The following is a 26,387-nucleotide window of genomic DNA, read 5'->3' on the forward strand; positions in this document are numbered from 1 at the left end:
AAGCCTGTGGTAATGTAGATGAAGAAACACTCATTTGTCACAGTTACGGAGAGACCCATGTGCTGCAAGTGACCTTTGGCTGCAGCAGCCAAGGTGAGATAGTGCTGCAACTCAACAATCTTGTGTGTTAACTAAACAAAATGGTTTTATTTACCAGTTGCGTACGATAAGGAATTGCTCAAAACCCCTGCCCAACCATTCATGTGAAGTTGGCTCAATGTTCTTGCCTCCTGAGGTCTGCACAGATTTGTCCAGAACTGTTCTGGTGAATCACTGAAGCGCTGATCTCAGAATGATTGGGTACAGCTGAAAAGCACACTGTACCTGAGAAATTGGATGTATGGTGTATTATTTTTAAATTGGAGAGATGAAGGGGCTGTCAGGGTAATGGAGAGTTTGGGAAATGGTGATCACTCTATAGTGAGGCTCGAAGTGAGAACAGCAAAAGATCCATGTTTTGGATTAGGTGATGGAAAAGATCAATGAGATAATAAAAGATTTGAATTAACTGGGAGAAAGGTTCGCAAACAGGTCACCCACTGATCAACTGTTAAAACTCTTTCGACATGTATACCTGAACTGAACTGGGACCAAAGCCCTTGTGGGTGGTTAACTCGTGCGGCAGGGGATGGTTTAAACAAATTTGGCAGTGAAAGGGTGCCAGCAAGAAGGGCAGACAAGATACAGAGAGAACTGAGGTAGAGAGCAGCAACAGAACAAAAGCTAATATAGAAAGAAAACCAGGAATTGGATAAAGGAAAAAGGCAAGGCAGCCATACGTACACAGTGTTGAAATGCATGTGTCTTAATACCCGTTACAAATCAGGTTGATGAGATGCAGGTGCAAGTTACATCTTGGGGTTATGATACAGTGGCTATGACAGAGAGTTGGCTCAAACATAGGCAGGAATGCAGATTAAATTTTGCCCTCTACAATGTATTCAGGAGGCACAAGGAGAGAAAAAGACAGGAGGGTGCGAAAACAGTATTATGCGAGGATAATCTTATAGTTCTACAAAGTGCTTATATTCTCAAAAGTTGAAAGACTGAATCCATTTAATCGGAGATAAAGAATAGTTACATTGCTGGACATTTGCTTCAGGGAGCTCTAAATAATCAGGAGGTAGAAGAGGAAATCTCTCAGCAAGTTCCTGAGGAATGTAAAAATAACAGAGCTGTAATAATAGGGAACCTCAAGAAGGGGAAAACAATGTAAAAACTAAAGAATTCCTAAAATTTTTAACAGGAAAAAGTTGTATTAATCATTGTGGTTCTTGTCCAATGGTGAAGGGAGCAGTGCTGAATCCAGATTTGTGGAATGAAGCAGCTGGTGTGTGTTAAAGTGGATGAACATCTGAGTAATAGTGACCATAATGTAATTAGGATTAAAGGGACAAATTGTGAGCCATCGCAACCCTCTAAGGTGGTGATGGTTCAGTTACACAGTAAGTATTTGCATAAGGAGGAAACTGGATCTTTCTGGAGAAGAGTGGGTATGGAAGTTAAAGTAAAACAGAAGGAGTTTTAGGATAAATATCATGCACAGAATACAATTGAAAACCAGGTAGAATACAGAGAGTAGGGGGAAATTGGAAGAGGGCACAAAATGGGCAAGGAGCATGTGAAAAAAATAGCCGGTAACAAAGGAATCTAAATATTTTTTGTAAAAATTTAAAGGGAAAATTGTTAGTTAAATGAATGGTGGGGTCAATAGTGTCAATGAAGGAAATCTTGCAGAAGAAGAGAACATGGCTGAGGTATGAATGAATACATAGGAACAGGAGTAAGTCAGTTAGCTGCCTGTTCCAGCATTTGATGAGATCAAGGCTGATCTGTAATTTAACTCCATTTATGGTACCCACATTTCCCACATATCCCTTAATACCTTTGGTTTACATAAATCCTATTTATATTTTAAGTTAACAATTGATCTAGCATCAGTTGCAAATTATGGAAGGCTGAGACCAAATTTCTGCTATTGTCTTGAGTGTTGAAGTGTTCCCTAATTTCAGTCCTAAAAAGGTGTGATTCTAATATCTTGGTTATGTTATCTCATTTCAGTCTTCCCAACTAATGGAAGTAGTTTCTTTCTGTTCAGATCAATAATAGGATATAATGGCGGAATAATACAGCAGCTTGTCCTTTACCTTCACCAAGTTTATTCTTCTTGCAGTGCTGCAGTGTTACTTATGTCACATCTGTTGTCCCAGCTGTGTCATTGATACTCTTTTGGAGGTTGAGCCAATGATCATCACTTGTCTTTAACAATGTAATTGCCAAAGTATACAATTGCTAATACATTGACAGTCACATTCCCTTAATACCTTAATCTTTGACCAAATCACCTCTTAATCTTCTAAATTCCAGGGAATAAACTCTTATTTGTGTAATCTGAGTAATTTAATCCTTGGAGTCTTGGTATCATTTTGTTAAACCAACCTTGCCCTCTCATTAAGGTCTGGTGCCCAGAACTGCACATAATACTCCAGGTGTGATCTAACCATTGCTTTGTAAACCAGTCGTACCTCCAGGTATTATAGCTCCCTAGATATAAAAATTATGGCAGTCTAACAGTCTATGGACATGGACTCTGAAGTCTCTCTCTTTCTCCCTCCTTCATCATTTGTCATCACCTAGAAAGTATTCTGATCCATTTTATTTCCGAAGTCAGGCCTCACACTTGCTTCTATTGAAATTCAATTGTTACATTTTTGCAGATATTCTGGAGGGGTTTAGGGCTGGGGAAGAGCGTCCTGGGTCACAGATGAGTAAGAGTGGAATGCGGTTGTGGGTATATGCCTCTTAGTAATCTTTCCACTTCCTGATGCTGGGTCTGTTGATCAGGCGCTGAGTGCTTGACGATGAGGTATCCTCTTGGGAGCCCACAAGCAAACATGCCAGGCTTTGCATTTTGGGTTCCCCAATTGTCAACTGACCTGCACATTCCTGGTTGGGTACCAGTGATGGTGGATGAGGCCCCCATGTAGGCATTCACTGCCCACTTAAGGGTCTTAATTGGCAGCAGGGCAGGAAGAACCTTCTTAATGAGGCCAGAGTCAGAATGGTAGCAGAGGATCCACCTGGCACCCGCCCAATCGATGAAATGTCCCTCCATCTCCAAACTTAATTTAGGGGAGAGCATTAAATTCAGCCCAATAATTTCAAGCTGCCATACAAAGATCCAAAGAAATTTTGTTGGTTCGAACGATGTTCAATGGTGCTGTTTCCTCACCTCGAACTGCAAACCCAGACCACCATAAAAAGCAAGTAGTAAAGGCTTTTATGAGCAGACAAAAACTAAATGATAAATTTAACAAGATTACTTAGCTGGAGATTAATGAGAGAGCACTAACTTAGCCATGATCATATGGAACAGTGGAGTAGAATCAATAGCCATGTGGTCCACTCTTGTGTTCATGGGAACCTGAAGGATGAAGTCACTTATACACCTGATGATAAAAGAGGGAGGTGTACTATAGATACAAAATAATTGAAAGTTCGATTTTAGAAAAGGTATTGCTTTGAAAAGAATTAGCAGAAGTTGAGGGGGTTGGGCTTTGATGACCTGGAACCTGGATTGAAGCTGCCTGTTGAAGAAAGTAAGAGCAGAGACAGCAGAGGCTCTAGCTACCGTGTATTAAATCCTCCCGAAAGATGTCAGTTGTGCCACGGGACTGTAGAGTGACCCCAATATAACATGCTGCAAAAGTTCAAAGGACATTTCATCTGGGTTATTAAAATTGTGAAGTGTTTTGACAGCCAAGATCAAGTTCCCCTGGTGGGAGGAATCAGTATTGAAGGCTGATTGATTTAACATAGTCTCAGAGCAAGGAACAGGTTAGGGGCGATTTCTGTACATGAGGACATTGAGTGCTTTGCCACAGGTTGTAGTTGAAGCAGAGACTATTGCTTCCTGAAAATGAATAAATATTTGAACCGGAGTGATGCTAAGCTTTGCGGAGAGCATTGGGCAGTATGGTTAGTATTGGATTACTCTAATCAAGAGCTAACATAAACACAATGACCATTTCTGTGCTGGAAACGTCTTTGGTTTCATCTTTGTGTGTCACATGTCAGTAATCCACTTATGCATGTTAAAGATAGAGGAACACTGAACTGAAATACTTATCTGGAGAATGGAGCTGCTCACAATGTTATAGTTTACTGAAGACTGAATTGTGGCTGCAGTATATTCCTACATGTGCAAGCTGGCTGTTAGGTGACACACTAATGAGACTAAATTTCCTGAACCGTCTGCCAGACTCATGCATCATTACTTTGTGTCCCCTGGTGATGTGGCAGCAACAAAACCCGCACACAGGATTTTCCATGATTTAAAAAGGAACAGCTCACTGAGAGCCTTCCAGCATTGAACAGAAACAGCAGAACAAAATCAGAGACATGGAATAATTATATTTAACATTAGGCAACAATGCTGAATAGGGAGACACAAATTAGATTAAAGAAAAATCACGTTGAAGAGGAGGAAGGTGCTTTTTAATTACTGTGTAGTAATTATATTAATGATTTACAATTGGAGTACTTCTCCACCTTTACAGCCTTGATCTTGCTTCCTTTTCCATGGCATTAATTCTGCCAATAATGGTGTTATGAGGTCCTGCTACCATTTATGAAATAGAGCTAATCGTGTGTGAGCATCTTGTGAGTTGTGACCCCCGTGATCAGTTCAGGGCTAGCCTGAGGAAAAATGGCACAATGCAGGGTTGCCAATTCCAACTGAATGAATTCCTGGAGGTTTCAGCACATTGCCTGCTCCCTTTCTAACTGCACGGCTCCACGTGCTAACCATGGGTTCCCTGACCTGTCCATCCTCCTGGTGTACTGCATTTCTACATCAATTAGAAAGCAAAAAAGACATCTTTACCAAATGGGTGACTTGTAGCATTGTTCTGAAGATTAGTCTTCAATTCCTGGAGTCTCAAGATCAATCCTGGAAGGTTGGCAATCCCACACACTGGGTGAATTTGCATTATGGAGTTTATGCATGTTGTACTGTTTGTGAAAAGGAGTCTCATATTTAAATGTCAAAATCCTTTTCCATCATTATAAACAACATCAGTCTGCCAAAAGACTTGCATTCTCCAAACAAATTTCAGTTAACAACTAACAGTGAATGGAGTGTCATTCCCGATCACTTCACATTTACAAATATAAAATAAACTTCCGACTTTTTTAAGAGTCTGCATTAAACACGGAAGTTTTTCTATTTTAGGGATTGATTAGTTTATTTAGTAGGCTGCCTGATTCATCCTGGTGCTTGCCATGAGTCTTGGTAACTGTGGGCCTATCTGGTGATCTTCATACTACTTTCAGGGCTCCTGTATATGCAATATTGTAAATGAGTTAGCCTGTCTCTTAAAGGAGCACTATAATAAAGCACACAATCGTAACAGAAACCTATCAAATCAAATTCAATTCAAATGCTCAAATTTTTGAGGGGAGCTTATGATGTACTTCAGCATCTGCTGTGCCCGCCAGTCTCGAAAGACCTCAAGTGCACTAGTGTGCACATGGTGTGCCTGCTGCAGGGGACTCTCATTATATGTGATCCCAGCCCGTGATCAAGCAATGCCCATCATTATTGTATCTTTGACACCATAACCAACAAACCATTAACAACTCCAATATTAGTTTACTCATAGAAACCCTACATTGCAGAAGGTGGTCATTCAGCCCATGGAGTCTGCACTGACAACAATCCCATCTAGGCCCTATTCCACTGTGCCACCATGTCACCCTCATTTAATCCCCTTCCCCGATGAGAACACTGATTGTTCTGCCCAAAATTGTTTATCAGACTGACCAACAGCATGATCCTGGAACTCTATTGAAAGATTTGAGATCAGGGTTAAGATGGTGTGAGGAGTGTTCACGACTAGATTGAGCAGAATGCCTCTCCCCGCCACCCCCCGCCCCAACCCCTCACAGCACCTTAACCCCAACTCCAAATCTTTCAACAGAGTTCCCGACTTGGGTTACTGTCTGTGTGAAGTCTGCACGTTCTCCCTGTGTTTGCATCAGTTTCCTCTGGATGCTCCGTTTTCCTCCCACAGTCCAAAGATGTGCGGGTTAGGTGCATTGGCCATGGTAAATTGCCCCTTAGTGTCCTGGATGCATAGGTTAGGGGGATTAGCAGGGTAAATATGTGTCACTAAGTCGGATCAGCAAAGGACCTGGGGTCAGAGAGTACAGGTTCTCCTTCCCCCTGATGCCACACACTAATGTCTATCTGGACAATACTGCACTGCAGGATATGTGGAGCCACCGCAACAAAGGTCCACTGTCTGATTGGGGGTGGAGTAAAAGCTGGGGGGAGGAAATGGATTAGCATGACAATAATAAGGGAGGGACAATGTGGAAGGAGCTCTGTGCAAGGAGGGGAAGTAGGGCAAGGGCTCACAATGGCAAGCAGAGGAGAAAGGAGGTGATGAAGAAGATGAACAATGATAGGCAGAGGGAAGACTGAGGGGAGGGAAACTGGATCCTGTAAAGGCTGCATGGAAAGCTCATAAACAAGGGGGTCAAAGAGATATCATGTCGTTTACTGGCAGGGGATGATGAAGACTCCATGTGAGATGGGTAGAGGTCCAATTGGGCCGTGGGTGTCTCACAGTTGATAGGCTCGGGAGAAGATGCATGAATTAAGGAACAGATTTCTTCTTGAGGCTGCTAGCCTTTTCTTCTGTGCTGACATTCTTCACAGTCTGGGTGAAGACGTGGGCTATAGAGAGTGATGTGATTCTGCTGGACTTGTAGTTAAATATGGCACCAGGACCTTTGAACCCTTCAGCTGAGGGGAATAATTAATGATGTTTCAAGTGCTGAATCTGGTGTGGGATCCTGCCATTCTGCTGTGTGGGACAGGCACAGCTGGAGCCACCTGCTACCGCACTTAGTCTCAAAATGGGAAAATTTGCCTGAGGAGTGGGCAAGTTGGGTGGAAGGAGTAATGAGTACAAAGCAGTATGGAGCAACAGAGTTAATTTTTTTTCAAATGTTTGCAAAGGTTAAAGGACAGCTGCTATTTATCAGATGCCACAGATAACAAAGGTCAGAAACAAGTTAATGTTAAAGATGTTAAAAATGCTACAAGAATGATTTACCCCCAAAAGCTACAGAGGACAATAAGAAAGTAAGATAAGACATTCCAGGAGAGTGTCAAAGGTGAATTTGATGCAACATGAAGTAGAGCAGTCAGCTATTTTACAAATATATTAGTGAAACAGTGGCAGGATTTTCCACTCGCCCCATGGCATGTTTCGCAGTGACAGAGGTGACTTGCCATTAGCTGGAGGCAGGATCTTCCAGTCCTGCCGCTGTCAGTGAGGTTTCCAGTTGTCCATACGCTCCACCACTGAGGAACCCTTGGTGGTGGTCACCGTTGGCAGGACAAGATCTCACCGGTGGGAATGGCCAGAAAATCCCGCCCAATAATTATTGAAAGTGAGTATCAAGAATTGTCAATTTATATATGATGAGCACAAAGAAGGTATTTACCAAGTATTTTGCATTGGTCTTTATGAAGGAAGTGCATATTGGAGAGGAAGGGATCCTGAAAGAATTGGAAGTGATGTGAGTGATAGTTCCAAAGAGTAAGAAGGAAAATTTGACGTGTTAGTTGGATTAAAAGGGAACCAAGTTCCCAGGGTGCCCTGTACATTCACAGCAATCCTGAGGGAAGAAGCTGAGATTCCAGTATTGCTGTTCCAAGGAATGGAAATTGGACGGAAGGATGGTGGGAGGGTTTTGAGGTAATGCTAAACACTATACTGACCTCAATCATGTATAGCTCAAGAGGTTCTAACTCTCAGGTGGTTGTCTAACTGAAAGTCAAATACAAACAAATTTAGAACAACAGATGACAGATGATATTTATATCGATAATTGTATCATGATATTCAAACTGACAAAACAAACAAGAGTTTCGTATGAGCACAGGAAGAGGGAATGGTCATACCATAGGTATATCTAGATAAGATGGCAGAACACAAGTTGGTCATGAAGGTGTATGGCGTTTAAAAAGGATAATGATATTTAGCAGATCAGCCTCCAGGGAAGATGACGGATTCCAATGAAGGGAATACACTGCATCTTCCAGAGCATCTACTTCATAAAGTGCTTTATGTCTGCGGGAAACATGTCAGGCAGTCATTCTGTTAATGAAATATCTCCATTAAACAGGATTCATAGAACTTTTTCTGAAGTTATCTTTTTAGTTCTCATTTCTCTGCTGCTTCACTCAGTTCTTTTTCTTATATGAAATCTTATGACATTCTTAAAAATCTACTTGGTGTCATTTGATATGCGCTCCTCCCTTTCTCTGCATTCTTAGATATTGGTGCAGGTTATAAAGGAGGAAATAGAATGGAAGCCTTGTATTTTGATCTTAATCTCCTACCTGAAAATTTGTAAACTGTTCCTTTCTTTAAATGAGACAGATTATTAAAGAAAATTGAATGGGTTTTATTTTGGTTTCAAACTGTTAGATTAAGTTCTTATTTCTTTTTCATTATCTGCATTATGAATATACTTAGAGAACAGAAGGGACTGTGATATTAATTGAACCAAACTGTGGTGACAAATCTTTAGTCACTTCTTCCATAAATAGATGTTCTAATTTCACCAGCAGCTTATAGTTTAGTGTCAGGGTAGTTTTCGTGTTATTACAGAATGCAGGTTTCACGCAGACAGCTGCAGGCTGTTATCAAACCACCAGAAGACAGCTGAAATGAACAGAAAGAAGCTCATAAAATGTGTCTGTTATTTTGTTTGCAGGTTTCCTACGCTATCCAACAAGTGATAGATTGAACTTAACTGTGGATTAATATGGCTCGACATAGACTTTGGACCATGAAGAAAGTTCCCTTCTTCATGTGCGGCACAATGCTCTGCCTGTACATGATATTCTATAAGATGTGTTGTCACAAAGGGAACCTGTTGCTCAGGAATAGAACAAACAGCACAGAGAGTCTCCAATATAATTGCGCTCAGTGCGCTGTGCAGGAGATGTTGCGACGTAAGGAGGATATCACTGGGCGAAATGCCACCCAAGCTTCTTCTTGGGAAACCTTTGAGGCAACACAAAGCCACCTGTTAAGCTCTATAATTAGTTTGAAGACAAATGACAGCAGAGTAAATGGGTCCAGCAGCTCACAGGTTCATTTTGAAAAAACAACTGTTTCAAAGGAACACCTGCCTGCATCCAATAGAGATCTATCCAGGATCATTTCCAACACAGCAGAGAAATCCAACAAGGTGAAGCTCACGTTGAAAAACCAGCGGAATTCATGGATGATTTGGAACGATGAAAGTTCTTCAAGCAATCTCAGCCGGCGCCTACAGACTGTCAAAAACAGCTATGTCTCTATGAATAAGTATGCTGTGAACTTCACTGGAACAAGGAAATTAAGGAAACTCAGCAGCAAAGAACTGTTATGCGAACTAAAACAGAGAGTCCAAGTGGCATCCATTGAATATGGAGATGAGGCCTTCATGACATCTGACTGGCAAGAGTATTTACCAAACAAGAACCTTTTGCAAGCAGTGAAGCCATTCAAGACATGTGCTGTCGTGGCCTCTGCTGGCTCCATCCTCCGTTCGAGGCTGGGAATGGAAATAGGTGAGTTTTACTGTGTAAGCCTCTGGCTGCCGTGTTAATGTTTTGAGAAGTTTTCTTTCCCACTCAAAAAACAAACTGCGAAGACTGAAGACTAGCAGCTAGGATGACAGGTTACAGACTGAATGCTATTCCGCTGAAATTTTGATTAACCGTACATGTCAGCAGGTGACAGGTGTATAAAATTATGCGAGGCCTAGACAGGAGAAATTTGTTTCCCTTAGCTAAGGAGCCACTGATCAGGGGCAAAGATTTATGGTGATTGGTGGAAGGATTAGAGGGGATTTGAGGAAAAACATTTTCATCCAGAGGGTGGTGGATGTTAGGAATTCATTGCCTAAGTTTGTGGACGAGGTGGAAACATTCAAGTCATTTGAAAGGTACCGAGATCTGTACCTGAAATACTGGAACCTGCAAGGTTCTGGACCAGTGTCTTGCAAGATAATTGGGGCTTTCATTTTCTTAGGTCAGTAAATTAAGACAAATATTGGTGTGAGGATAGAACAGGGGCTCCCAAGGTCAAATCACAGTCAGCAGTTTTGCTGTCTGTGCTCAAACTTGTAGTGTCACAGGTACACTGATGCTGTGGAACTGCAGGACCTAATGGGCGGGCTAGGATGTGGCAGTGTTACCCAGCAATCTGTTATACGCCTGAAGGGGGAGAGGTATGTGGATGTTTATGCTTTGAAGATTAATTTCAATGCTTCCTTGTCCAATCTGATCAAACCACGGTCCAGGTTTAAGGCTTGTCCGTAAGGAAAGCAAAAGGACGTGTTTTTCAGCTTGGTTCTTGGAGCTTAGCAATTTTGTTGAGTCACCAAGTGAATGAACAAAGAGAATAAAGAACAGTAGAGCACAGAAACAGGCCCTTTGGCTCACCAAGCCTGCGCCGGTCACGTAGTCCTATCTAGACCAACTGTCTGTATGCTTTCATACTCCGCCTATTCATGTCTCTATCCAGATAAATCTTACATAACCATGTCTGCCTCAACCATCTCACTTGGCAGTACATTCCAGGCCTGCAGCACCCTCTGTGTAAAAAAACTTCCCCCATGCATCTCGACTGAACCTTTCCCCCCCCCTTACCTTCGACTTGTGCCCCCTTGTAATTGTCACTTCTGCCTGGGAGAAAGCTCCCGACTATTCAACTTATCTGTGCCCCTCATCATTTTTCTGTCAGGTTGCCCCTCAGTCTCCATTTTTCCAGGGAGAACAGTCCCAGTTTATTCAATTTCTCCTCGTAGCTAATGCCAGGCAACATCCTGGTAAAACTTTTCTGTGCTCTTTCCTAAAGCCATCACATCCTTCTGGTAGTGTGGTGAGCAGAATTGGACACAGTGGGCCCGATTTTACCATTTTGATTCTAAGTGCAGGGCGGCCCTGAATCTGGAAGTGTTTCAGATCTGTTTTAGACCCGTTCTCAGGCGCCCCCACACGCACTCTGCCTGAAAAAGAAATCAGCGATTCTGAATCGTGCTGCAGAAGTCTGTGGACAGGGCTTAATGCACCTGAAACTCTGCAGCTCCGATTGGACCCTTCAACTATGCATGTGCAGTACAAAAAAAATTGAAAAATGCTCCCCTGTCAAATGGCGCCCGGCCAGATAATGCCTTCCCCACCCCCACAACATAACTGACCCCCTTATCCCCCCACCCCCCGCTACCCAGACCAACTGTGGCTCCCTGCACCTCCACCCCCCCCCCATTGATCGCATGCAGAGTGGCAACGAACCCCTCTTTCCCCCACCGATCACACACACAGTGGCAGTGGAACCCCCCCCCCCCCACCCCCACAGAATACACATAGAGAGGCAGCGGACCCCCCTGCCCCGCCCCCACCAGAGAATGATCTGACCCACCTCTATCTCCGCCTACCCCCCCCACCAGCACCACCGATCTGCAGCAGAGAACTGCAGGAAGCTCTGAACTTATCTCCTCAGAAGCTGGAGCACCCGAAACAGACTTTTGTGGACCATGTCTGTTTCGCACCGAATCTGGACAGGCAACGCGGTGGTAAAGGGGGAAATGCTGGTAAGTTTGGGCGCGCAGCCCATTAAGTCAATTTAAAAGCATACAAATGCATTTAAATTGGCGTTGTGCCTGTTTCAGATGCAGTTCACACGGCAGCCATTTTCAACAATGAGCAAAAGAGGCAGGCACGGAACGTGCTACTAGCCCCACACCCGACTTTACCAAGTTTTCACGCCCTAAAAATGGGTGCAACTTGATGGTAAAATCGAGTCCAGTATTCCAAATGTGGCCTAACCAATAGTTTATATAACTGTAACATAATTTGCCAATTTTTATACTTGATGCCTCAGCCGACGAAAGCAAGCATGCTCTATGCTTCCTTCACCAACTTTTCCACCTGTGCTGACACTTTTAAGGATCTATAGACCTGTTCTCTCAGATCTCTCTGTGTGTCTATGCTCGTGATGGTTCTGCCATTTATTTTACATCTCCAACTTGAATTGGACCTACCGAAATGCATCGTCGTGCATTTGTCCGGATTAAATTCCATCTGCCATTTCTCTGCCCAATTTACCAGCAACCCTATATTCTGCTGTATTCTCTGAGTCTTCTTCACTATCCGCAATTCCAAAAATCTTAGTGTCATCCGCAAACCTCCTATTCAGCTACATTTTCTTCCAAGCCATTTATGTACATTACAAACAACAGAGCTCCCAGCACTGACCTCTGCAGAACACCACTAGTTACAGACCTCCATTCAGAAAAATATCCTTCCACCGCCACCCTCTGTCTTCTATGGCCAAGTTAGTTCTGAATCAATCTAGCTAATTTACCCCTGATCCCATGTGATTTAATTTCTGCCATGAGAGACCTTGTCAAATGCTTTACCGAAGTCCAAGTAGACAACATCCATGGCTCTTCACTGGTCAATCATTTTTGTCACCTCCTCAAAAAACTCAATCAAATTAGTGAGACATGACGTCTCCCATACAAAACCATGCTGTCTGTCACTAATAAGACCATTCAGTTCCAAATGTGTATAGACCCTATCCCTAAGAATTGTCTCCAACAATGTCACTATCACTGATGACAAGCTCATTGGCCTGTAATTATGTGGGTTATCCTTGCTAGCCTTCTTAAATAACAGGACACCATTGGCTATCTTCCAATCCTTTGGGACCTCACCTGTGGCCAACAAGGAAACAAAGATTTCAGTTAGAAGTCAAGAAATTTTCTCTCTTGTCTCGCTCAGTAATCTGGGATAGGTGCATCTGGACCTGGGGATTTGCCTACCTGAACGCTTTTTAATACACCTAACACTTTCTCCCTCGGAATGATGACTTGTTCTAGAGGGTTTACATACTTGTCCGAGACACCGTTAATCAACATGCCCCTCTCCTTTGTGAATACTGATGCAAAGTACTCATTAAGGATCTCACCCACTTCCTTTGGTTCTACACATAAGTTCCCTTTTTGTCCTTGAGTGGACCAGTGCTTCCTCTAGCTAGCCTCTTGTTCCTAACATATGCACAAAATGCCTTTGGAGTCTCCTTAATCTTGCCTGCCAAGGACATTTCATGACCCTTTTTTTCCCTCCTAACTCCCTGTTTGAGTTATTTTCTACTTTCACTTTATTGTTCAAGTGCTTCACCTGTTTTTAGTTGTCTAGGCCTTATGTATGCATCCTTTTTCTTTTTGACTAGACCCGCAATTTCCCTGGTCATCCATTTCCTTGTTGGCCACAGGTGAGGTCCCAAAGGATTGGAAGATAGCCAATGGTGTCCTGTTATTTAAGAAGGATAGCAAGGATAACCCAGATAATTATAGGCCAGTGAGCTTCCTGAATCCTGCCTTTCCTGCCCTGTCGGACAAAAAGTGATACCTGATTACAATCCTATTGATCTGAATTTCTTTTATATACCTGGAACTATTTTGACTGCGTGCATGTTTGTTCCTGCAAAGATTAAATGCAGACCTTCCTTATTCTTATCTCTGGATAAGGTAGGATAAGACAAATGTCCAATCACGAGATTGATGAGATGAAAAGGTGATCAGATAACACAAAATATTGTGGGTTCAATCATTTGCCCATTAATTATAAATTAGAAGATGAAACATTAGTAAGAGTTTGAAAAGGGTTAATGTTTTCTTACAGCTTAATAGTCAGGTTAACACACATTGGAGAAGAACTCAAGTAACTTGAACTCAGTTCAAGTCATTTTAATTAAAATATAATCTCTACAATTTTAATGAAAAATTCTAAACCAGTTCCAAGAACTTTATGTCACCAAGTCTTGCTCAGAATGGGAGCTTTGTTCAGCAGTAGTTTAATAGCACATACATATTGAGAAACAACTGAAAGTGCCCAGAACTCTCCAGACGTTCACATCCCACTGCCGTTGTCAGTGAGAACAGAGAATTTGGTGTTCAGCCAGATCTGTGTTCACTGCAGTGGGATTGGAGATTGCCAGCTGCAGGTGAGATCAGAGAATCCGGCCCTGCATGTTGCATGTTTATGTGAGGGAGTTCAAGGCGAAGCACAAGACTTAGGGCAGAATTTTCACTGATATCCAAAAGTGGGCAAGAAAAGTGGCATTGAAGCCACTGACAGCAATGGCAGCTTTCTCCGCCACATTATTCCGGACTTAGTCCAAAAAACAGAACGGAGCTTGTCCCATGACACAGGGCCTGCTCCACCAGCAACTTAGTCCCTTGAAGACTGGGACGCCATTTTTAAATGCCACTCCAGTGCACAATACTTGGCTCGGACCCTCCCCCTGGTGCTGCTCAGGCACTGATGCCTGGTACTGCAGTGCCAGGGCAGTGACCAGACAGTATCCATGCACGACTTCCTGAGCAATACACTCATCTGAGCTCTTCTGGGAGGGCCGTTCATCAGATGCACGCCTTGGGAGACCACTCATGGGTTTCCATAAGACCATAAGATATAGGAGCAGAATTAGGCCATTTGGCCCATTGTATCTGCTCCGCCATTCAATCACAGCTAATATGATTCTCATTCCCATTCTCCTGCCTTCTCCCTGTAACCCCTGATCTCCGTATTGATCAATAACCTATCTGTCTCTGTCTTAAGGACACTCAATGATCTGGCCTTCACAGCCCTCTGTGGTAATGAGTTCCACTGATTCACCACCCTTTGGCTGAAGAAATTCCTCCTCATCTCAGTCTTAAAGGTTCGTCCCTTCTCTCTGAGATTGTGCCCTCGACTGCCCTCGAGTCACTCCCACTAGTGGAAACATCCTCTCCATGTCCGCTCTATCTAGGCCTCTCAGTGTTCTGTAAGTTTCCTGCCAGTCTGTCCTCAGGCCAACGTAGATGGATCTTTTATGGGGGGGATGATTCAGGCATGGATGCCTGATAATGAGATAATAATATTCGGATGATGTTCCTGATGTTGAACATTGGGAAACACGTCATCACTTCACGCGTTTACGTCAGCATGAAAGGCGATTTGGGCTTCTCGTGAGACTTTTCGCTCCTGTTGCTAAACCCGCCTGACGAAAACAGGAGTGGAAAATCCCAGCCATGGATTTTCCAAGATCATAGTGGAGCGAGCTGAAATTTCAGAAGGTATTTTCAGTCCACTTGCCTGGAGTAGTCTAATATTACTTCACTTTCACATCAATTACCAGGTGTATTAGGTATGTCCCTAATCTTGCTGTGACTCAAATTCAAATTTAACTATAATCAATTTGCCACCACATAAGAAGAATATAAACTAACGCTGTTTTGAAAGAAGTGAAAACAGTTGTTCGGATTGTTGTGGGCATAAGACTCCTGGGTTGTTAATTCCAGCAACTACAATAGCCTTGACCTGAAAAGTCTGTGTAAATTCAAGAGTAAATGAATAATATTTCAGCTTCAGTTTAGATTGTCAGCAATAAACAACAGATTCTGAACTTGCATTAAAGTCCTGCTTCTCATTCTGATTTCCCGAGGCACACTTCACAATCACAGACTCCTACCGGGTCCTGATGATGAAATTCTGGGTCAAGGGCAGTTTCCTATATATTCAGGCTGAGGGAGAGAGAGTTGTGCATGAGGCCTGAACCATTCAGGTCTCATGCAGAAGAACTCTTTACACAACAGTTTACCCCATTTAGGAAGCCAGCTGGAGCAGGGGCTGGGTTTATTGGGGGAGTGGTGGGTGTTAATGGGACAAAAATCTGGCCAAAATCTATTTTGCAGCAGTATCTTAGGAGGAGACGCATCGGGAATGAAAGACAACAACAGCTAATGGCGCAGGCAAATTGTTTTCAGGCCTGCAGCTGCAAGGAGATGAGATAATTGAAGTTTTCAGACTCAGCACTGTGCAACTCACTGTTCTTCCTACTGGGGCTAAAAATGATCACCTTCTAACCTCTTCTCATTTGTGTTTTGTGGTCAACTGCTGGAATTATCAGTAATATTGAAGGGAGAAGTGAAAATGATGTCAAGGTGTTGTGGCTGGCTCTTCTGACCGCGATTTCTGTTTATTGTTGAAGCTTCTGACTTACTATTTGGTACTTACTGCTCAGTGGCAGCTCCAGCCCCCAGAACTGGCTTTCAATCAAATCCTATTAGGTGGTCAACAAGCATTAGTTCGATGCTTCTGGTTCCATTCTGGTTTTAAGCACACAAAGTTCAGAAGGACACTGTAACGTACCCCCATTATGAATGGAGTAATCTCAATTCATAAATGGGACACTAGGATGTGATAATGTACTGCACTGATAGCAGTTATCACTATTGGATTGGAACTTTCTTAATAACCTGCCTCAAAAAGGACTTAGGTTCATTAGAGTAACTTTGGTGAGTTAAGAATTAAGTTAGACTCAAACTGGAAAGGAAATTAGTGTTGTTAAAAACAAACCAAGATAGATATCACATGTAGACTCTTGATGGGTCAGTTAACCTTCGTACTGCCTGTAGATCCATGCAAACTTCATCTCCATGGTCCAATCTGTTTTTCAAAGCCTTTAATCTTACATGATTGAAGTGAATACCTTTAATAGATTAGTACAATTGCTTCATATTCCAGAGAAGTTATATTAAAGCAGGGTTGGGTCTACATGTTATATATATAGAAATCATAGAATCTCTACAATGCAGAAGAAGGCCATTCGGCCCATAGTGTCTGAACCAACCACAATTCCAACCAGGCCTATTCCTGTAACACCACATACTTTCCCTGCTAACCCCGTAACACTAGGGTGAATTTATCATGGCCAGTCTACCTGCACATCTTTGGACTGTGCAAGGAAACCAGAGCACCCAGAGGAAACTCACGCAGACACAGGGACAATATGCAAACTCCACACAAACAGTGACCTGAGGTGGGAAATGAACCCGGGACCCTGGCGCAGTGAGGCAGCAGTGCTAACCACTGTGCCACCCCTTATGCCACCCTGTGTCACCATGCTGCATGAGGAAAAGTGGATTGATCAAGGTAAAAATACAAGTGTTGCACACATGTCAAAGGCTTTATAATGAGAAGCTTTATCATAAGAGACCAGCGTGGATTTCAGACATTTACAAAATATCTAAAGGCTCTGTTGCCTTACCCATGGTGTCTGAATCCTTCATTGCATTGCTGCCTTGAAATGAATTTTCCAGTTATCCTGCATATATCATTAAGAATGGCTGACAGAATTTATCACGCAGGCAACAAATTGCAGAAATGAAATAGTTAAAATATTTCAAAGGCTCAGATTGTTCCTTTATTTTCCTTGCGTACTAGTTTACTGACTGTAATTAGCACCTGTAGTTACTGCCTCTCATTTGCCACGCACAGAGCTCTCAATCTCGACGCTTATAGCTTTGTTCACGCTACCACAATAGAAACACACTTCTTATGAGAATAAAAAATACAACGAATTACGAGAACAAAAACAAATCATTTCCTCCCATGCTATCAGTTTGTGCTTCAGTGGTCAGCACATTATCAGGGCCTGTGTTGTACTGATTCTGCATCACAGTCAACAACATGTGAACCCTAATCGCATTTCTAAAATTCAACGAGATCAATCACTCAGATAGCTGACTCTTTTGTCAGACCCTAGTGTGTATATTTGAGTCACTCAGACTTTATGCACTGTTCATGTTGCCTTGTCTGATTTTGGTCAGCAAAATTAAAATCAAGTTGTTGCATCAAATTTGTCTTTTTTGAGCTCGGGGGGGGTCACTAGATTGGATTTTTAGAAATTCATCCTGCTCCGCTTATTATCTATCAGCCATGTTTAGATTAACTTTCGATGGGATGTTCTGACCCTTCCGGCCTTTGGAATCTTTCAGTCCTGCCGAAGGTGACCCCCGGTTCCAGTTCCCAGTGGCAGGATGGGCAAGCCACACAAAACCCAGAGACATTGGTGGGAAAAGATGATCCCACCCGTGGCCAATGGGGAGCTGTCTCTGCTGCTGGGGGTTGCGGAGGAAAACCCATCCTTTATCTTTTCCCAGCAAATATGAAAAATACTTCTGTCTTTTTTCCTACTTCGAAAAGTCTGGAGTGCTCTAATTTACTTTTATCTATTTCCTAGTCTTCAGTGTCAGTTTACAAGTTGGGGTCAACTGTTAAATTTTAAAAATACACTATTCTTGGAATGGCCATGTTTTCAGCTAATCGAGTTGTAAAGATATAAAAGTTGGTTTGGTTGTGGCAGGCTTAGACACAGTGAAGTGGACAGGACAAGTGTACTGAATAGAGGCCCATGCAGTCCATTTTTGTCCAGACAAATATATTCATTTCGAGTTTCCTGAAGGACAACCACAATTATCCCCTTTTGAAGCTGCCTAAATTCCATGAAACAGTATCTCTAAATATGCCAGCTGGAGAAAATTCCCCTCAGGTTAATTTTCTATCCACAATTTCCTGGGCATGCCAACATCTTAAGCTAATTTTAAATCAATATCCTTATTACGTTACTTAATAGCTTTCTTAATAGTTCATTCTAAAACGATAACATAGGTTGCCAGTTTGCTGTTGCACAATAGGAGTTTGACTCTGATTATCTCATGGGTGGGGATTTTTAAGAAGGGCTGCAGTATTTGTGAGTGCATTCACCAACTGGATCCAGACACCAGTTGAGTCCTTGACTTCACAAGCTGAGTCCCTAATTTCACTGCAATTGAAAGTTAGGCAGATTTAAGATCCCTCAGGCTGACATTCGTTGAAGTGGTGGACTCAAACTGCTTCTATGAATTATTCCATTTTTTTTAAAGTACCTATTGGAGCTGAGTTCTTCCTTCCTCTAAACCTAATGATTTCCTGTTCCAGCATTTGTCAAATTAATTCTTGCTTACTTTAAAAAAAACCTGTCTTGCTGAATCAGTTTAATTACGTCACATGTAAGTGCAGTTTTGCTTGGAGGAAGGACTGCAGAAAATGCAATCAACTTGTTCTCTGGGATTGACAGCTAGTGCAAGTGATTTGCTAGTATTCACACATTGGTGACTTCAGTGTCCTTGAACATTTTACTATTGTACTCAATAGTAAATCATACCACCTTCAGGATATTTTACAAGATGCAGAGTCTGTTCACCTTGCTACCATTTACAGGGAGATCGTTGATTGAGGTTTTGGTGGAAGTAACTTTAACAAGCATGAGGTTAAATTTTTATTCTCACCACATGAACAGTAATTGGTTAACCAATACAAAACGGGGCCAGAGTTCTCTGGTCGTTCACACCCCACTTGCGCTGCTAGCGAGAATAGAAAATTTGGCATTTGACCAAGTCTCCATTCACAGCAGTGGGAACTGAAGAATCTTCAGCTGCGGATGAGGCCAGAGAATCCATCCCCTTATCTAAATGACATTGATTTGAACACTTGCAGGGTTTCCACTATATTTGTAAGAATGGAACATTCACGGATTGGGAGCAGCTCTGAGGAAATTTCCCAAACTACAGGAACTCACAAAATTCACCTAGCAAAGTCATCTTTTTGTGTCTTTGTGGACCTTTGTTAACATTTTCACACAAGGCCTCTTTCAAAAAGTCTTTGCTTGGAATCAATATATTAACCAACTGTTATTGTGTTGACATGAAATAGATATTTTGAATTTTTTTTCTTTAGAGGAAGTCAGATGGAGATCAGCTGCCCTTTCTGTGTTTATACATGTCTAAGAAAAAAACATTTATTTCCACTGTGGTGGATATTTTATTTGACCTCACTGTATTTAAGGCCCAGATTTTGGCTCCCGGGCCAGGTGCGCAGAGATGGGAGAATTCCCATCAAGTTCACAGTTCCTCCACCTTTTGTTCTGGTGGGTGAATCAGAATTTGGGCTCACCACCCCAGGAATGAAAGGAGAGGCTGCTGGGTAAAAATTTTTGTTTCTCATAAGTGCCATGAGTTTTTTATAATTCCAGTGAATTTTGATGACCATTTGACAGCTTTGACACTTCTTTGCCAGTTGTTTGGATGTTTTGACAATTCTAATAACTTCATGCACTTTTTACACAAAATCTTGTTTACTTTTACCAGTGCCAAAGGATGCCTTACCTGACTGTGCTTAGCCTGTGTGTGAAGGGGCATATTCAGGAAATATGCAGAGTAATAGCAGGTTGTGAAATCAGTTAGTGTTTAACACTGAATTGATACCAAATGTGACTGTTTTGACCTGAACGTTCTGGCTAATTAACGTGTTCAGCAGCAGAAAGAACACATCAGCAGCATTATCTAAAGGGGTCACCAACCGCTTTCAGATTAGCTGTTGATTGTTTTTTAGTGTTTCTGAGTTTGTTGAAATGCTGTGAGTTTTCTACTGCTGGTTAAAGTTTGTCAAATTGACAAGGTGTTGTGTGACATATGGTGAAGGCTTGGTTCTGACTTCAGCAGTTTCAGCAGACTAGTTGCTCCTGACTTTGAGAGCTACCCATCCCCCTTGATATGCGGCATGTCAGGGAGATCAAGAAGAGAAAGCCTAGGCCTGGGTGGCATTATTGTCGGTGCAGACTCGATGGGCCAAATGGCCTGTTTCTGCACTGTAGGGTTTCGATGAAAGTCGAGGACATTCACTTATGTCCTTTAGGGAAGGAAATCTGCCTTCCTTACCTGTTTTGGCCTACATGTGACTTCAGAGCAACAGCAACATGATTGACTCTCAGTGCCCTCTGAAATGGCCTAGCTAGCCAGTCAGTTTAAGGGTGACGAGAGATAGGCAATAAATGCTGGCCAGCCGACGCTGCCCATTTCCCACAAGTGAATTAAAAAAAGGGAGGAAATCGGGAAGACAAAGCCAAGAGGAAATCAGGCTACTCATAGGGGAGGACAAAGAGAGGAGAGAGGCTACCTTTCAGCAGGAGACTTTATCAAAAAGAACAAAAGAACAAAATCAGCCTGGGAAACAGGCCCTTCGGCCCAACGAGCCCACGCTGCCATCTCAACACCACCTCTCTACCCATGACCCCTATCTAATGTTTTGTGGCCATCCAGATTGAGGGAAAACTGATTTAGGGACAATTTATTCCTGCCAATCAGCCTAACAGCACATCTTTGGGGTGTGGGAGGAAACTGGAGCACCCGGAGAAAACCCACGCAAGCGCGGGGAGAATGCGCAAACTCCCACAGACACCGGCCCAAATCCATGTGTCAGCACAGCAATCAACGATAGTCACTGAGCTGTTGTCTTGCCCAGTATCTTGTCCAGTTTAAGCACACACTAACGACATGAAGCACTAGGCCAATCTCGAACAACCAAGAGCAGCCCCAGTACGACCCATCGCGTGTATGCCCCTCGTTGGACACGAGGTGGACCGATTTAAAACCTGTGAATGAAAAGAGAAAAACATTATTATCATACTACACCCATTTACATTTCTAGGGACACCCCAATGCTAATGACCCTTAATTAAACGTTCTCCTATATCCACCCATCTCCAACTCAGTCATGTGCCTGTCTAAGTTACTCTTAAAGGACTCTAGCGTGTATCAATCTGAGATTTTCAGGCTGCAATTTTCTTTCCTCAGCCTTACCAAGGAGTGGTGTGTGCAACATCCCCACTTTACAGAGGGTGTGTTCACTGAAATCTGCCACCTGTAGAAGGCAGAGCTGCAGCTTCAGAACAGGGCAATCATAATGCTGCCAGTGGCTGTGAAGCTGATTGAGACCTTGACCATTTTCATGTCAAAATCTTTTCAACAACATCCATGACCCCTCTGAGTTTTCCAGGCACTGCTGTATCAGGGCCATCACTGGCATTCTTTATGCCACTTGAGGAGGTACATTACATTTGCTCGTACCAGAGAGAAGCAGGCAGAGTATTCCCATAGCTTCACCAGGATGACAAGGTTCCCTTTGAAATCCTCTTCAGAGACCTCAGCAGAGGAGCAAGAAATATAAGTATTAAAACAAAACAAACATTCAGAAGTCCTTTTAAAAAAACTGTTGCTCTTACAACCCTGTGAAAATGTCAGTCAGATCATTATAATATTAACAACAAAAGCTTTACCTCACTTCACATCTCTTAATCTTCCACAAATAAATATACAGATATTGAGGTGAAAACAGTTCAAAGAAAAATAACTTATTCTAACGATATCATCCAATCAAAGCAAATACTACACAGCAGCCTGTGTAAACAGAACCACCGCTCCTCCCTGCCCCCCCCCCCTCCAAGCTGAGCTAATCCATTAATGAGTCTTGCAGCTCAGCCAAGCTTTCATAATAAGGCCATTGAGAGAAACAAATATCCGGCCATCTGTCGCTGTTGATACCGTTCACATCTGGACTCATTATGAATACTGACCTCCAAACAAGACTGCCTTGAAACTCACCTGCCTCCGTGTCCACATCCAAACTGCTTCAGGGTTTGGTGGGCCGGACTCAATTTCACATTTGCTTTCCCGGAGCACAAATAGCGTGTATGTAGGACCATTTATTTGGAGAATAGTCTGCCGAGTTGTAAAATGACCAGAGTGGAGCTGCCCATTTCTATGATGAAAATCCGGTGCCTGGTTTCTTTGCTACCCTCTAAATTAGATGCAGTGTCGATTTACCTGAGCTGGTCACTGCGAGTGTGAGATTGAGTGGTGACATTTCATCATCATCAGTCTCTTCTTCCACTTATCTTTCACACTGTTGCATATTGTCTGAGTAGGTAGCAGTTCTTCAGGGTAGAGTTGCTGAGATGGAAGTAGGGGGCATAAGAGATACACACTTACACCATCTGCAGTGAGTAAATATAAAGAGATTGTGGAATGAGGGGGAAATGGGATATGGGAAGGAGGATTAGATTGCTATGTATTATCATTTTCAATCCTTTCACCCTGTTGCTGGCCATAACGTCAGTCATGGCTTCTGTAATGATGGTGACCCTAAGAGATACAGACCTCCAGTCTCCCATGACGGTTGCCTGTCCCCCGCTGATTAGCTGCTGCAACTCTCAAATATGCAGTATCTTGTCATGCCACCTGTTTGGGTGCTGTGATTGCCATAATTGATAGCGCGTGCAAGCTGTGAGGCTGCAGCAATGTCAAGCGTGTGATGGTGAGGCGTAACTGTGAAAGTAAATTTGATCATGACTGTGCAGCTAGTAGTGCAGCTGGAGGAATGTGACATTTGAAGATTCGTGCTCTGACTGTGACCACACACGTTTATTGCACTATTGCACTTCCCGCAACATTGCATCCACGTCCACAGGATTATAATCCTGGCTTTGATCCTGATGGCTATCTGTCCCTGGCCCCCAGTAGATAAAGGAGCTCTCTGTCTCTCCTGAACACGTCCAGTGCTACATCTGAGAACCTTGCCATCCAGTTTCTACTATGCTGTGCCATCATTCAGTGTCTTTCCTGTTTTTTCCAGGTCCCGGTCACTAGGTGCAGTGACACCTGCTGTACCCAAAGTACGCCTCCTAGATAACAGGTGTTTGCGAGAGTTTAGTAGCATAGGCTAGCTGAAACTTGTGCTGGCCTCTCTAGATTTTGCACTGCCTGCTCAGGCATGGAGTTACTTAGCAAAGTGCCTTGTGCTGGCTGCATGCTGATAACCATTATAACAAGCAGGCAGTATGAGGTGTGTCTGTTATCTGCCTCACAACAAATGGGTGTGAGTGAATCACTTGCCTATTTTTGGGTCTTGTCTAACTTCTGGCTCAAAGATCTGGCTCATCAAAATAACTCTTCTTGAAAATCTAAAACTTAGCAGGGTTTTAGTTCCTCTGGCTATTGATATATTTTATGACCAAGAAATTAAACATTTTGAAGCATTGGAATAGATTCTTAATTTGCCACCCTCTTGAGTTCACTGGGAGTAAAAATCAGGCAGTTCCATTAATGGAGGCAACAGCAGTTTTATTCCTTGCAAAAAACTAAAAATTGACTTTAGTTTCAAAACATAGACAAGTTGAAGCTCCTCTATCCATACACACTGCACCTTTCAGAGTCTCAAAACTGATAATAGCATGTACAATAGATCTGCTTTTTAAAAAAAATGTATCCATGGGATGTGGACATTGCTGTGTGAACCATCCTGAACTACCCTTCAACTGTGTGGCTTGCCAGGATATTTAAGAATCAACCACATTGTTGTGGATCTGGAATCGCTTGAAGGCCAGACTGGATAAAGATGACAGATTTCCTTCCCTAAATGACATTAGTGAAGCAGATGGCTTTTTACAACATTCAACAATGGTTTCATGGTCGTCATTAAGCTTTTAATTCAAGATTTTATATTGAATTCAAATTTCACAATCTGACATGGATAGGATTCAACCTTGGTCCCCAGAGCATTACCCTGCGTCTCTGGATTCCAGCGACATTACCACCACACCACCACCATCTCTCCCAGGTTGGAAATAATAGCTAGCCTTTTGTGTGCTGTGCACATTTGACCTACTCCAAGTCATCCATTCTATGGCTGCTTCCTTGGAAATCGGCACTCCCACTAGGAGGAATTAGAAAGCAAGAAATTGTGACCATCAACACCAGCGCATGCTTTTAGTAGTTTATGATCTCTTGAAGCGCTATTCATCTTGCTGACTAACCGAAAGCAAATGACCTAGTCATGTTAAAATTGTTTGCACAGAAGCAGTTTGAGTTCCCTGGTATAGAATATTCCCCACGTCTGTAACCTGAGCTTTATTTCAAGTAGTCAAAATGTTTAAGAAGTATCAATGCTAATAGACATTAAACCTGTGCAGCACATTAAAATGTTGAATTACTCTACTGACTGCCAGTAAAGGAAGGGTTCCTCATGTTTCTATAGAGATGCTTCTATTAGTAGACATATTTTGTAATATTAAGCAGATCCTATTGAAAGGACTGTCAATCTTCTGCCTCATTCGGGCAAATAAAAAAATTTCCAGCCCTTAAACTTATGTCATTTGGAATTGCTTATTTCTCGTTGGCAGAGAAATTATTTGGGCATCTGGGAACTCCAAGAATTGCATTCAAATTGATACAAGAGAGTAATTTCTGGTTGTCATTCCCAAAGGGACATTAGTGAACTAATATTATCAAGCTCACTAGATAAGAAATAAATGTTAATTTTACTTCCCTTTCATAGTAAATCTTTGATGGCATAAATGAGCATTCTGCACACTGGAGCGACAGTCACCAGCAACAGCATCCTAATATAAGATGTTATGGATGTGTAGATTCTAACAGTACGTTGTTGGAGTAGTACCTGATCAAAATAGAATATCTGGCCAAATGGCCTGACCACAGCCAAGTTTTGCAATGAAGTAAGTTAAAATCAAATGCAAGCTGATCAGTCCTGGATATAATCCCATTGGATCAATTTAGATTTAACTGCAGAGCCTACTGAAAGTGTGGAAGTAGGTCACTCACTGAGACAGTAGCCAAGATTTCATTTGGCAGATTAAACTGGACAGATATTTGGCCAAAAATGTTGTTGAAAGACATGTGGAAGAGATGTGCATAGCACTCTGCAAACTTTGACATCTAGCAGATGAACTGCACTTTGAACACTTCCATTCTTGTACAATTCTGATATCATTGGTTTCCAGTGCTTTATAGTAGCACCGTAATTGTAACACAGACTCAGCTTTGGTTAAGGGACTAGGAAATCCTAATGTTCATTAACATTTTCTTGGATATTCTTTAGAGTCAACACATTGATTTACTTCTTACAATTCCCTACTCCGCTTCCTACTCAGAAGAGTATTCCGTTTTTTTGTAAGTTTAGTACAATGATTGCCAATTTATTTTTCATCACCTAGTTTTCTCCGCTGATTTCTGGCTTCTCTGTCTGCCCACCTCCGTCCCTGACTGTCTCATTTTCTTTCATTCATTACTCTCATTCTCATAATTCATCTGTTCTATTTTGCCCTTTATCCTCATGCTCTCTCATGCTTAATTTCGCACTGTCAGTTTCATCCCCTTATTCTCTCCCGATCTGCTCCTCATATTAATCTCTTTCTTGCTGTCTGTCTTTGCCTTTCCTTTTGGTCACCCTTCCTAATATCTCCTTCTTTGGCTTGGTGTGCATTTTTTGACTGTGCTTCTGCAAAACACATTGGGACATTTCTCCACCTTAACAGCATCATGTCAGTAGGGTTTCTACGATTCTAAGTAGAAGTCATTACTGGACTCTCCACATCTTTGCTTTCTTTCCCCATTATAAATAATGGGGATTGGACTTTCTCTCATTGCCTCTGTAAGAAACAGAAACTATGGCAGCAGGTTCCGAGCAGTATTCATTAAGAACAGTCATCTTCAAGGCCTAGTCAGCCTAGCTCACTATTACTGGTTTCCTGAAAAGTGATTCTGAAATGTTCAAAAAAGACTTTACATGTAATGCAAGAATGTACCAACAA

General features: G+C 42.4%; 1 protein-coding gene across 4 annotated transcripts in view; it reads left to right on the forward strand.

The window, feature by feature from the left end:
* LOC145340907 (beta-galactoside alpha-2,6-sialyltransferase 1-like) overlaps window positions 1-26,387 on the forward strand; it is a 149,014-nt gene that overhangs the window by 95,143 nt on the left and 27,484 nt on the right. For 3 of the 4 annotated variants that reach the window (XM_080185467.1, XM_080185469.1, XM_080185468.1), the window contains exon 4: window positions 8,797-9,640. In XM_080185467.1, the coding sequence (XP_080041593.1) occupies window positions 8,848-9,640 (793 nt within the window). In that variant the 5' untranslated portion in view covers window positions 8,797-8,847. Of the gene's footprint in view, window positions 1-7,222; window positions 7,465-8,796; window positions 9,641-26,387 lie in introns of those variants that run through there. The other variant, XM_080185470.1, reaches the window with a different exon arrangement.

Source organism: Carcharhinus amblyrhynchos, chromosome 3, assembly GCF_965287045.1.
Source record: "Carcharhinus amblyrhynchos chromosome 3, sCarAmb.v2.hapA, whole genome shotgun sequence".
Lineage (NCBI taxonomy): Eukaryota > Metazoa > Chordata > Chondrichthyes > Carcharhiniformes > Carcharhinidae > Carcharhinus > Carcharhinus amblyrhynchos.